At 38.6% G+C, this 12,939-nt stretch overlaps 1 protein-coding gene across 10 annotated transcripts in view; it reads left to right on the forward strand.

The window, feature by feature from the left end:
- LOC127577273 (anillin-like) overlaps nucleotides 1–12,939 on the forward strand; it is a 47,943-nt gene that overhangs the window by 20,631 nt on the left and 14,373 nt on the right. For 5 of the 10 annotated variants that reach the window (XM_052028326.1, XM_052028328.1, XM_052028332.1 and 2 more), the window contains 9 exons: nucleotides 697–838; nucleotides 1,382–1,517; nucleotides 2,199–2,381; nucleotides 3,620–3,746; nucleotides 4,450–4,498; nucleotides 4,594–4,647; nucleotides 6,482–6,517; nucleotides 10,384–10,471; nucleotides 11,814–11,923. In XM_052028326.1, the coding sequence (XP_051884286.1) occupies nucleotides 697–838; nucleotides 1,382–1,517; nucleotides 2,199–2,381; nucleotides 3,620–3,746; nucleotides 4,450–4,498; nucleotides 4,594–4,647; nucleotides 6,482–6,517; nucleotides 10,384–10,471; nucleotides 11,814–11,923 (925 nt within the window). The remainder of the gene's footprint in view (nucleotides 1–696; nucleotides 839–1,381; nucleotides 1,518–2,198; nucleotides 2,382–3,619; nucleotides 3,747–4,449; nucleotides 4,499–4,593; nucleotides 4,648–6,481; nucleotides 6,518–10,383; nucleotides 10,472–11,813; nucleotides 11,924–12,939) is intronic. The other 5 variants (XM_052028329.1, XM_052028331.1, XM_052028333.1 and 2 more) reach the window with 1 other exon arrangement.

The raw sequence follows: 12,939 nt of genomic DNA on the forward strand, positions 1-12,939 counted from the left end.
AAACTGGTCACCTCTGCTTCCACTTTGAAGGAGTTGAATTCCAGTTCATTATAACTTGCTGCATTTATTTAAAGATCATTTATCCTTGTCTTGTATCTCTTGCCAATAGTGTCTACCTTGACCTGTAGTAATCTTGCAGATATTAAATCCACACTGGCAGCCAGCACCAAGTTCCTTTGTTCAAAGGAGAACAATCCAAGCTTCTCCAAACTAACTTTTGACCTAAGTTTCCTTATCCCTGGAACCATTCTGGTAAATTTCATCTGTACACTAGATAGGACACAAAAGGTCCTTAATGTGTGGTGACCAGATGAGAACGAGGTTGAGGATATTTATATCTGTCAGGTTAGGAGCCACTGAAGGTGTCAGCAAGGATAGGGTTTTGGGTGATGTGTTTTAAGGAATGGGTAGCAAGTTTTAAGCATGTGTTTACGAAAGGAGAAAGATGGGAAGCTTGCCAAGAAGATGCCCTTATTATCACTATAATAGTTAAGAATAGTGATAATAAGGGCACCTACTTGAAATATTCTGGTCAAAGTCTGCTGTTTTTTCCCCTCTTCCACTGCATTCTGGGATACATCTGAGGACCTTTCTTTCCCCATTAAGGGAAAAGCATTAATACATTTCTCTTTTTATGAAGAGAATATCTTGTGTCTTCATTATTGCACCAAAGTGTTTTTGTCTGTCTTTCTTTAGTATTGATTTATATAGAACTCAACGTCGCAGTGCTCGGCAGCAAGAAAGAAAAAACAAAGAAATGAATAAGACTAATTCCCAGGGAGCAGCAGAAGGTTCTTGTTTTGCAACAAAGCAGATCACTACCAAAGAGAAAATAAAGGTACAGGAAACAATTTTCTCCAGGTGTTTTTCTGCATCCATTGACTTTTTAAATTATAAACCTGTTCTATACATAAGGGAGTGTCTAGAACATTGGTGAATGAAAGGATCGACCAATTTAATGGGATTTTTTTTTAAATCAATCTTCTAAATCGACCAAGTGATTTGTTCAACACTTAAAAATTCTGGGTGATCTTTCGTAAAGATGATTAGCCTCTTTTACAAGTTTAGATTTAAGGATTGAGAAAGAAACTTGAATTCAGGTGAATTATATTCAAATTGGGTAGAGAGGACAAGGATTAGATTGAAAGATGGAAAAGAAGGAAATTTGAATGTTTGATCCATAATCCAAAGAGACTCTGGTTTCTGAGCCAGAGATGCAATTGGACTTCCACTAACACTTATTGTATCTGTAAAGGGGAAGCAGCAATGCTAATTACCAGATATGATTTTCGAAAGTTTTCAATAGACAATGTGAAAATAAGAGTTTATAGAAGATTAGCTAAGGATACTGGTACAATATCATTTTTCTACTTCCTTACAGATACTTAATGATGAGATTAAGAGTTTGCATAACATCATGCATCAGGCAAGCCAGGCACTAAATTGCTGTACAGACAAAGAGCATGGTAAAGGTTCACGGGAAGAAGCAGAAGCAGAGCGTCACCTCCTTATTGCTTGTGAGTAACACTGGGAGCCAAAAAACTTCAGAAGCATGTTGCTGTGGGTAGTTAGAATTTAGTTGATGCTGTTCAAGTAAACAGTAGTGGATGTATTTGCCCTACATAATGGGCTACAGTGGAGGGCTTTCATCTGGTTGTAGCTGAAATTGGGCAGTTTAAGTCTGAAGGTGAATTGCTCTCAATATTTCTTGGTGTAATTACATGTTTGAGTTAATTGCCTCCATCTCTCCCAAGATGAAATGGCATTGAAGATTAAGAACCTAGATTTGTGTTTGCTGCATTAACTTTTCTCTTTTCTCCATAATCATTCTTCCTAGACCTGTCTTTTTCCTATTCCTCCATGATCTATTTCTTCACATCACTAGTTTCATACAACACTGACAATTTTTTTCTAGTTTTCTTTATTTCAAATTGGTAGTTCATACCTTCAGCTTCTAGAGCCTCAAGTTCTCGAATTCCTTCATTTTATGCTAGATTACTTTGATCGTTTTTGCTTGACATCATAATTTTAATATCTTGTTGCGAAGTACCCCTTGACATTTTTACTAGTTAAATGACAACAATCATTTATTGATGCACTATTCTGATTATGTATATATAAAAAAAACTTGTAGGATGCCATTGCTGGTAGAAACTTCGACATGAAATTGATGTCAAATGTTTTATTTAATTTTAAAGCTGAGAAGCGTGTTGCACTACTGACCGAGCTGAATAGGCTGAAAGGAGAGGGCAATGGTGGATCTCGAGGTGATGCAGCCCAGCTGACAAATGGTCTGGAGCCTTGTCAAGGCACTGTCTCCATCTCTAACCTTTGCCTTCCTCTGAAAGCTGAATTTGTCTCTTCAGCACAACATAAAGAAGGTAGGGAAGCACAAGTGCACAGGGAATTGGATTGAAGAAAATGTCATGCTTTAATATGGTTGTAGATGGTTCTGTATAAAGTTGTTTTATTGCCTAGTTGATAGTGGGCATGACCCAGAGCTTCATCTGACAAATGTTCTTGAAGTGTAGTGAAATTCTTGGCTTGTTCTACTTGTCTGTTTAGTACTACAAAGTATGTACATTTCTTTTTAACAATATTTCACTCTGAAGGTCAAACGTGATATCCTGTGTTTCCAAACACCTGATATTTGGAACTAATTCCACAGACTGAAATCCTCTTAAATATCTTTTCTGTACTTCTCGTATTGAGTTCTTGTTCTCTTCAACTAAACCACTGGAAACTGTTCTCATCCAACACTTATAATTTTAATCACTTCTTTATATTGTCCCTTTTAGCTGCATTCTAACAGGATAAGAATTCTTTGAGGGACTTATTTTAGAATCATTGTCATGGAAGTAGCCCTTTAGCCCACTGAATCTGTGCAGACAGTCAAGCACCCCTTTGCACTTGTCCTATTGTTATCCCTACATTCCCATCACCTTGCCCCAGATTCTATTATTTTCCCACACACTAGGGCAAATTGCAGTGGCCAATTAACCTACTAACCCCAGGACTGTAGTCACAGTGCTAAACATTATGCAAAACACATTAAAGGGCCTCAAATGTGTTGCCTGGTACTTAATTTTATGTAATGCAACTTGTGGAGATTCCTCAACATGAATAGTTCAGCAGCTAAGTTTTACTCAGACCTCCAGTTGGATGGGTAGTTTGGCTTGGGGGAAGAACTTGGGACTGAACAGTTGATCCATGAACTGGATTAACTGCTGTTAAATCAGGAATTTACTGTCACATTTAAGTTGTTTTTGACTCCTGTGCTCTAGATTAAACACATTTATTGTCTGATATCTTTCAACCCTGTATCACTGCTTACATCAGATTCTATTTCCAGGATTTAATACATTTGGTATACATCGAAGAAACAAATCCTAAAATCTAAACATCTTTTTAAAAAAAGAGAACGTGACATAGAAAAAGCACTCCAGACACTAACAACTGTGTAATGTTAACCATTCTGGTGTCAACTGCCATTGTGATTCTGAGTAAAAGGTTGCTTGAATGGCAATGATTTTGCTTCATAAATGGTTAAAAAGCCCTTTTAGTGTATCATGAAAACTACTACATTTATACAATTTTCTTTTCTGCTTGTTTTCTTCAGGAAACCCCAGCCACTATTTCTTACTGATGATCAAATGCGGTCCACATAACATTGTGGCAACTCCACTGGCAACAGCAGAGGATGCTCACCAGGGTGATACCATTATTTTTCCAACCATCATCACACTGTGAGTTCCCATCTCCAAGATTGTCTGCAAGTAAAATTAATTCTTGAAAGAAGATGTTGATTTTCCATTTTGACTTTAAAAATCACTTTCATTTTAGCACACTTTCAAAACTATTCAAATTCAGTTATCACTGGAACTAGTAAAGTGGTGCAGCTATATAGAAAAACATTTTATACCTGTGATTATACTATAAAGGCCCCTCTAAGGAATAAACGGCATTTTTTTTAATATATAATGAACTTCACTTAGCCCGCTACTGTCATAAATTGCTATTTGAATCTGTTCTCCCCTTTTAAGCTTGTCAAGGGAAAATGAATGAACACAATTTCAATGTGACTAACTTGTTTTTGATTTCATTTTTTGTGCTATAAACTTTGTACCCTTTCCATAGTTTTAATACCTTTCCCACAAGGTTGTAAGAATAGTACAAGATTAACTTGTTTCAGCATTAAACTCAGAATCTCATTTGTTTTATCATTTGTGCACTCTTTAAAAGGTCTGTGCTGGGACAAAAGTATTTTTCTCACTTGAAATTTTAATGCATGACACCAGTGAATGATATCTGTGACATTCTTTATCTGATTAGTTTGTTTCTGAACTGCTGGCTATTTTAGCTATTAAGCCCAATGCACGTAAAGCTAAATTAGTGAAATCTTGTATTTTTTTTTTAAAAAGTAATCAATCTTAATGGTGATCCTTCTAGGGGTGATATTCATTACAAGTTTGAAATTGATGTGGAGGTGTACAGCTTGGTAAGCAAATGGCCTTCAATTATTAAGCTAATGCCTTTTTAAACTGTTCCATTTTATTATGCAGCAAACTTGATTTTTTTTTCTCTCCCCTGTAGGCCCAGACATCAAACGTAACCACCACTGAGAAGCGACGATCATCAAGGTCCAAGGTGATGTTTTAAGCATGTAATCTGATCTGTAAACTGTGCTTTTCATTTGGTTAGTCTCTCTATAGTTGATTTGCTTTTCCATGAATATTTGAGGTGCCAGCTTATGAGCTCAAAGGATGCAATTTATAATTAGGACATTGTCTGCTCCTTGGTGCTACTTGAAATTATTCACTTTTGTGTATGGTTGTACTTTCGTGCAAGTTTAACAGTGTGGGGTGGGGGGCAAAAAAAATCCATCTGGAATTTTTAAATGTAAGCATCCTTTGCTGCAGAAATGTATTGTGCAACCTAAAGAACCTTCAGATAATTTAACGCTAATGCATGTGATTGCTATATGTTGCAAATTAATGATTTGTTTGTAGAATGCTTTTTGCCTGGGGCTGACCTTGGAATTGCAGCTCTCAAGCAATCCTTGCTCCCTCACCACCCTGAACTCCTCAATCTTGTACTTGTAAGAAGTTGCTTTAATGAAGTTTATCTTGTGACATTGTTGTATCTCAAAGTCCCAATTCTCTTAGTAGACAATTTATCAAAAGTTGATATTGGAGGAAGTAGCAGAGGTTTGATGTACATTGCAGCAAAACTGTAAAACCAACATGCAATTTTCAGTTCTGCAACATTCTTGTAGTTATTGCTATTCTTATCACCCACTGGCAAACAAATAAGATGTGCTGAAATCAGTGCAGTTAAGTGGTTGTAAGTGTACTGACGTTATGCTGTAGATATTCTGTGTTCTCTGAAGCAAACCTCTAACCTGTCTTCAGTATTACTTCTTTGTTTTTTAAAAAGTTCTTTAATGAGAGCAAGATAAATGACACAATGTCACTTGTGTTTCTTAACACTACACTTAACTATAACCAACTTGGGTCCACGCATGGACAGTATCAGTTTGAATTCTTCAGCCCTCTAAAGCATCAGTTGTGTAGACTGGTATACTATTATTATGTACAACCTGTTCATCATTCATATCCTATTACACCAAGGTGGCACATTTTTGAGAGTGATGATCAAAATGGCTAAAATTAAAGTTCACTTTTATCGTGAAGTTATAGTGTAGCATGTATAAATAAAAACCTACTTAATCATTTGTCATGAGGTACATATGTGATATGCAAATGTACACGTTGCAAACCACTCAGTACATTATATGCCTTCAACCTAAGGATGAATTTGTTTTTAAAAATGTGACTAGTGTCCAACTGGAGGTAACTTTTGGTGAAGCCTAAACACTATCTGGCAAAAAATCAAAAATGCTGTAATTTGGTGCTATTGCAATCCTTTCCACTGATATCACTAAAATTTGCAAGTTTCCCTCTAATTCTCGGCTGCAAATGCCAATTAGTACTAATAATTTTAAAACTGGTTACAATATGGCCTTGATTCATAAACTGAAAAATGAGTAATCCAGCAGTAATAGCAAAGCATGCCTTCATAGTTTAATCTGTGACCTAATGTTGGTTCGATATCTATTACATAATGTTGGTATCCATGTCACATGTAAATCGAAGAATTGACTGATACACCATGAGTACAATACAATTTGTATTTGCAAGAGGTTTTTAAAGTGCAGTAGCTCCAAGTTCACTTTCAACATGAATATCTCATTGAGGAGATACCATTCTAAGGCTGTCTGCTGTGATTTATCAATTGAAAACATGTGTGCTTGAGGTGCTTTGATTCATTTGTATGGTGGGGCTGTCTAGATTTGTGTTTGAGTGACGCAATGTAGCTGCTGTGATGGCTAATGCAGGCTCCTAATCTGTGATCTTAATTTAGATTCTGCTAGCTGTTTACTAACAAAATAAAATCTAATGCTTTTTATACTACCACACAGGTTATGACCCCTAAAAAGCTTCTGACCTCTATTACTGTGAGTATACTTAATACAGTTCATTCCAGTTCTTTAAAATCAGGATTACCCTCGGTTACTTGCTGGTTCACAGAATCCAACAATTTTGTGACACGTGAAGGCACTTGAAAACTTAATAGCTAAGCATTATTGCATACTTATCTCATGAGCCACTAAATCTTTCTGTAACTGGAGCTGAGATACAGGCACCTAACATTTGCAGAGATCCCTTTGGTCCCAGTAGTGAGGAAGCAGGCCTCTCCTGTATAAACTTTTTGCTGATCCAACATTTTGTAGGTCATGTGTACGTAACATTCACTTGTGCAGTTAGATGCTGAACCACTTGCTCAGAGGTCTTTACAGGATTGAGGCCTGTTTCTGCACTAACTGGACTTTAGCTGGTCCCCAGTTTACGGTCAGGTGCATGAAGCTGCTTACGGGGTAGCCCATCCAAATCCCAAGCTTTTTCCCCTTACTACAGATGTAGTCCAACCCCACTCACCTTCCATTGATCTACCATTTAACCTTCTGGCTTTGCAAGAGCAAATACATACCAACCTCTACCTTGGGAGTCTTAGACTTTGTATTTTGCTGCTGATGTTCAGTAGCTAAGGGTTAATTTTAGGTCAAAGGTGTGATCAATACTTCTGATAACATTGCAGTAGAATGGTTGAATGAGTGAAGATTTCAGTGCTCTGCAAGAGAAACATAAAGTGCAGATCTGATTGTAATTGGAAGTGAGTGAATTTATACCACAAGCTTCAAGGTGGTAATTGAGGGGATTGTTTGAGTACATGGCTTGGAATAGAGACATTTATTTAAAAAATATCTTGACTCCTGGAGCCCCCAGAAAGAATAATGTTACACACTCTTACCCTTGCCATAAAATGATTAGTGTGCATAATGATTAGGCTGAGAAAGAAACTGTATCAAATCCATGAACAACCTTATTAAAGAATTGGTGGTAGAGGGGCCCCCAGAAGATGAGCTAACATTAAAGTCCATCCCCAAAAATGAAATATTACCAAAATATGACTGTTCCGAATTGAGAGAATTTGGAAGATGTGTCAAAGATTAGGCCTTTAACAGATTTGTTTCTTCAGTGGTTTTACAGTTGGAATGCAAGGTTTGGAGGATGCTGAAGATGTTTAATAGACAAGCCATTTAGTACATGTTATTGATTTATCTGTTAGCCATGCTGAACTAACACTATAAAAGATTGTTTTAATGTATTTAGATGTGATAGTGGCAATTGTCCAAACGTCCTATGAAGTTGCATGATAGAATTGGTTATTTGCAGTTAATGAAGGGATCACTAGCCAGTCAGATGTGTCCGAGCTGGCTGGAGTAAATGTATATGGAGCAAAAACTGCAGATCCTGGAAATCCAAAACACAATTGGGAAATGCTGGAAAGACTCCAAGTCACGCAGCACCAGTGGCAAGAGAAACCTTTGGTGTTTCTGGTCAAGGAGGCTTTGTCAGAATTAGAAAAGTGAGAAGACAAGCATGTGTTAAGTTGTGGAAGGAACAGAAGGAATGTCAGATGCAAATGAATGTTAAGGTAACAATTTAAAAAAAATCAGCAGTTGGAGGTGCAAAGAAATGAAAGAAAGGCACACCTACATCTGTGGGAAAGAGGCATTTACTGAATTTGTCCAATTTAATATGCAGGTCTAAGTGGTTATAACACACTATACAAAGGAAGTGTTACTTAAGTGCATGTTAACTGTCATTAGAGAACTGTAGGAGATGAGAGAATAAGACAATTAATGACTGGAAGAAAGGAAGCTTGGTTGCCCTTGCAGACTGAACAAAAATGTCCTGCAAAATGTTACCTAATCTGTGTTTGGTTTCTCCAATGCAGAGGAAAATCAGATTGAATGCAATGCGTTAGACTGCAAGAAATCCGGCTGAACTTTCATATGGAAAGACTGCTTGGGTCCCTGGATGGTAGGAAGGAAGTAAAAGAGCAGGTGTCCCATCTCCTGTGTTTGCATGAGAAAATGTTATGAGAAGGAGAGTGGTTTCAGGGGGGTGTATCAGGGAGATGGGGAACATCCTTTGGAGGAAACCTTTCCCATCTTGCTGGGAGAAAGGGGCAGAACTGCAAGAAATGAAAGAGATACAGTTGAGAGTCACGTCAACGATTGATGGACCAAGTTGTGGTTAAGGAAAAAAGAACACATCTTAAAGGCACTGGTGTGGGAAAGTCTCATCAGAGCAAATTCGGAGACAAACTGAGGGTATGAAACCACCTTTACAGAATGCAGGGTAGTGTGATATCTGTGGGAGTTGGTAGGCTTGTAATGGATATTGGGAGCTAACATATTCCCTGAGCTGAACAAAGGTCGAATTGTGAGATATGGACCAAGTGAGAGTGGAAATTTTCAGTGTTTTCAAGTTTTGTAAGTGTGCAGGAAGCAGCACCAATGCTTTCAACGTAACAGTTGACAGGTGCCTTGATAACACTGTTCCATGCCCAACAAATTGAAGGTCATCACTTGCACCTCTGCCAGTTCCCTGTAGCTCTAACTCCCCTTCCAAAGAAAGTGGACAAATACTTTACCACTCCAATGCTAGAACTAGTTCAGCCAGTTGAAAGTTATGGTTAATGACCCATCTGATGAACGGTCACCCTGCACTATCTCCTGTCTTTTCTCCTTAACTTTCTAAATTTTCCCCCACCAGAACCCTCTCCTCCACTGCTTGGGTTAAAACCTCATCTCTTGCCTTCAATTTGCCAGGATGCTGATCCCAGTCTGGTTCTAGTGAAGCCCATCCTTTAGTTTTGCTACGATAACTGATCCCAGTCCAGTTCGGGCCATTCTCTCGTGGAATAATAGTTCAGAGGGATTGGACATTCATTATGAAGATGAGTTAATTTGAACCCAGAAACTAACCTGCCAAAATAAAGGGCATCGGAGGAGTCACGGACACGAGCGTGAAGGCACAGGACAAGGAGAGAAAAGAAGAAACATTTTGTGTGGCAAAATCAGGCTGAAACAATGGGTCTGCCTGCAGAGTCCTGATTGTGGATCTTGAAGGGGAGGTAGAAGTGGGAACTGTACTGTAGCCAAATTAATGGAGCTGCTACCTCTCAGCCTGGGCTCAATCCTTACCTCCAGTGCTGTCTGCATGGAGTTTGCACATTCTCCCTGTAACTGCATGGGTTTGCCCAGATGCTCTGGTTTCCTCTCACATCACAGATGTGCAGGTTGGTAGGTTAATTGGCCACTGTAAATTGCCCCTAATGTGGGATGGGGAGCTGATGGTAATGTGTGGAGAATAGAACGATCATAGTAAAGGTAATGAGTAGATCTGTAGAGAGCAGCTTGCAACGTGTCACCGTGCTCCGGCACCATCTTGCATCACAAGATAGTTGGGAGCATCTTGTGCACAGATAAGTTGAGGGAGTAATTGGTGCTGAGTTGGGTTCCTTCTGATGCTGGCATATTCTTGATGGACCCCAAATTGCCTCCATCCTTGTGACATAAGATGTGAGAAGATAGCAGAGTTTGGGTGGAATGACGTGTCTGAGAGGTGATGTTAGTTTCAGAGATAGGGGTCCCTTTTGCCAAAATACAACAGCACTGCCCTGTCTGCAGGTTCATGTTGCTGCTTTATAACCTGTACATTATAGCTGTTAGTGTTGTATGGAAATTACCTTACCAATGAGGTTTACTGCTAAATCAGTAGAAAATACTTTTTATCATGAGCTGGGGGCTCATGCACAAAGCTTGCTTTGTTACCCTTCCCTATCCCAACACATCAGCATGCCTGGTCTTTGATTGTTGAAGACTAATGTTCTCTTTAAGCTGAAATGCTATCTAACTTTGCAATTAATTACTGTGCATAACATGGCAAATCTACTTTGGTTTGTTTCTAGAATTGTACTTCTCAGAATCGATCACCAGAAGGAAAGAGTTCATGTTGTATTCTTTTTCCTTTTCAGAGAACAAGCTTGCAGTCGCCCGGTGAGTTAATGAAAATCAAAACATTTTGAGTAAATGAACAATTATTAAACATTACTGCAGTCACATTGGTAGTTTTTAAAAAAAAATTTGAAGTCTTTCTATACAATAGTTGTGTAGGTAATAGCTCTTATGATGACCATCCACTTGTATCTTTCTCCAGATTTTTCTTTTGCTCTGGACCTCTTAGTACAGGGATTGAGGTTGACATGATGAATCCTTGGTTAACTACATTAAACAAGTGCACGACTGTTGCTACGTGATAACTTTAAAGGTTGTCATTGTATGTAAATTGTAACTGTATATGATTTCTTTCTCTGGCTGCAGACTAGAGTAGGTATGTGTCCTCTACTAATTTTAAATATTATTGGTCTTTTAGCTTCAATGGAAATGTTAATTCCTTGGATCTGATTTCCTTGTTGCCTGCATGGGCACAAAGGTTAGCCCTACTAGAGTTCAAAGAGAAGTGATCTCACTGAGGCACACATTGTGTGAGAAATTGACCAGGTAGATGCTGAGAGGCTGCTTCCTTGGGCAAGTGAATCTGCAACCAAGGGCTTGAACACATTAGGACAGCTTGAGAAATTACTCTGGTTATATAAAGCTTTGGCGTCTTCAACCTTTTTTCTGGCATCAAGTTGATTTTGAAAACTTCCTAGTCTTTGAGATTTGTAATCAACCTTCTCAGATGTGGATGCTCAATTATTGAATATCCTGACTTCTTTGGATGCCATGGGATTCCAGGGGCATGGAGGCCGAGTAAAACTTAGTAGTAGCTGGGTACTTGAGGAGCAGGCTCCAGGGAATGTTTGGCTTGCTTTTGTTTCTTTTGTCTACATCAAAGTATGTACAGGGAGCTGTTCTCCCTGCCCAACCCACTATAATTATGGCAGTTGTCAGATGTCAAGAGGTCTCTTTGCAGAGCATAGGACCATGGCTTTTTTCCCAGTTCATAATTTTGAGTGCAGAGCCAGTTGTAGTACACCTATTCACCTCCTAGCAGAGGCATATGAATCTTCTGATTTCTGTTGTTCATTGAATGTATAGTCTGCAAATGGATGGGACGTGGATAAGTAGACCATTCATTGCTGCCTTTTCAATTAAATCATGGACAGTCTACATCCATTTCCCCCATCTTGGTTCCGTTACTCTTAAATCTATCTTGGCATTGAAACATTTTATTTAACTTTTTTCAATCTGCTTTTTGGGAAGAACCTGTTATTGCCACCGTCCTGTGTTCTGTTACCCTTGAGTATCCTAGTTCTAATTTAACTTTTTTTTTGTTTTACTTCATTTACTTCATGCCTGTTTAACACTTGCTTGTGCTTTATTCTTTGCTTTACAGGTGCTAGTCCTGTTATTGGCAGTTCAATACGTGCCAGTAGGTTTGTACTGGTTGGGTCTCACACAATCACCCTGGCATCTCTGGGTAAAGACAAGTTTACACTGGACAAAGTAAGTCTTGGGTTTAAGTTACTAAGTGCATTAATCCAAAGCCATAATCTTCAGTTTTCATGAAGGCTTGATTCTAGTCCTTAACTGTTGTGAGTGACTTGATATAAATTTGCCAGATTATCTTGCAATTAATTAGGTGCAGAAGCTGAGACAAAGATCAGTACAATCGCGCTGCTGCTTCAGATACTTATAGACAGACTGGATTCAATTTGCACTGGTGAGGAACTCGCCAGAGGTGGGTGACCATCAAAGTTGCAAGGGACTTTGATTTGAAGTAGGATTTAATTACTATTGGGTTTAACTACCAGTGCAGGTCTCTTCTGTGCATGGATTATTGTCCTATTTCCTCTGGCTTGCTCTGCAAATTGGTAGATTATTTACTTTTTAACAAAACCTTGGAGAATAAGCTGCAGTCAAATAGAGTAGTTGGAATCCTGCTTTACAATGCATGGTTGCTTAATTTACAGTAGCCATCACAGCTTTTGATTGAGATGGATCAATATTACATCAGTACTACATTTAAAAATGCTTATGCCACCTACTTTACAAGACTTTTTGTACAGTTGAACCAAGTTTTTGTTACAAATCTAGGTTGCTCTGAATGTGCCTGGAAGCTGCTTCAGAATTGATATTTGGTCTTCTAAAGAGGTTTCCCAAATGAGTAGTTGCATCTGCAAATAGACTAGATGTTAAACTTGCACCATAGTGACAAGGGCTTTAGTTGATGCTAGGGAATTGGAATCAGCTGATCATTCCTTGCATTTCTCTTCACCTGGTATTTCTGGTGAAGGTGATTTCAGCCATCGAGATGGGCACTGTCACAGAACCTGAGTGGAGAAAGTGGAGACACTGGTTCCAAATCAGTGTCCAGTGCCAAGGCCTTTGGTTCCCAGTTTATTGTCCTTCTATTTTCCTAAAATTCCCTGCACAAAACAATCTTCACATTTAAACAGTCAGCAGTGAGTCTTTCAAACAGTTTCCAAGTGGGTATTATTTTGGAGGACAATAGGCTTTTG

The sequence above is a fragment of the Pristis pectinata genome, chromosome 13 (assembly GCF_009764475.1).
Source record: "Pristis pectinata isolate sPriPec2 chromosome 13, sPriPec2.1.pri, whole genome shotgun sequence".
Classification (NCBI taxonomy): Eukaryota; Metazoa; Chordata; class Chondrichthyes; order Rhinopristiformes; family Pristidae; genus Pristis; species Pristis pectinata.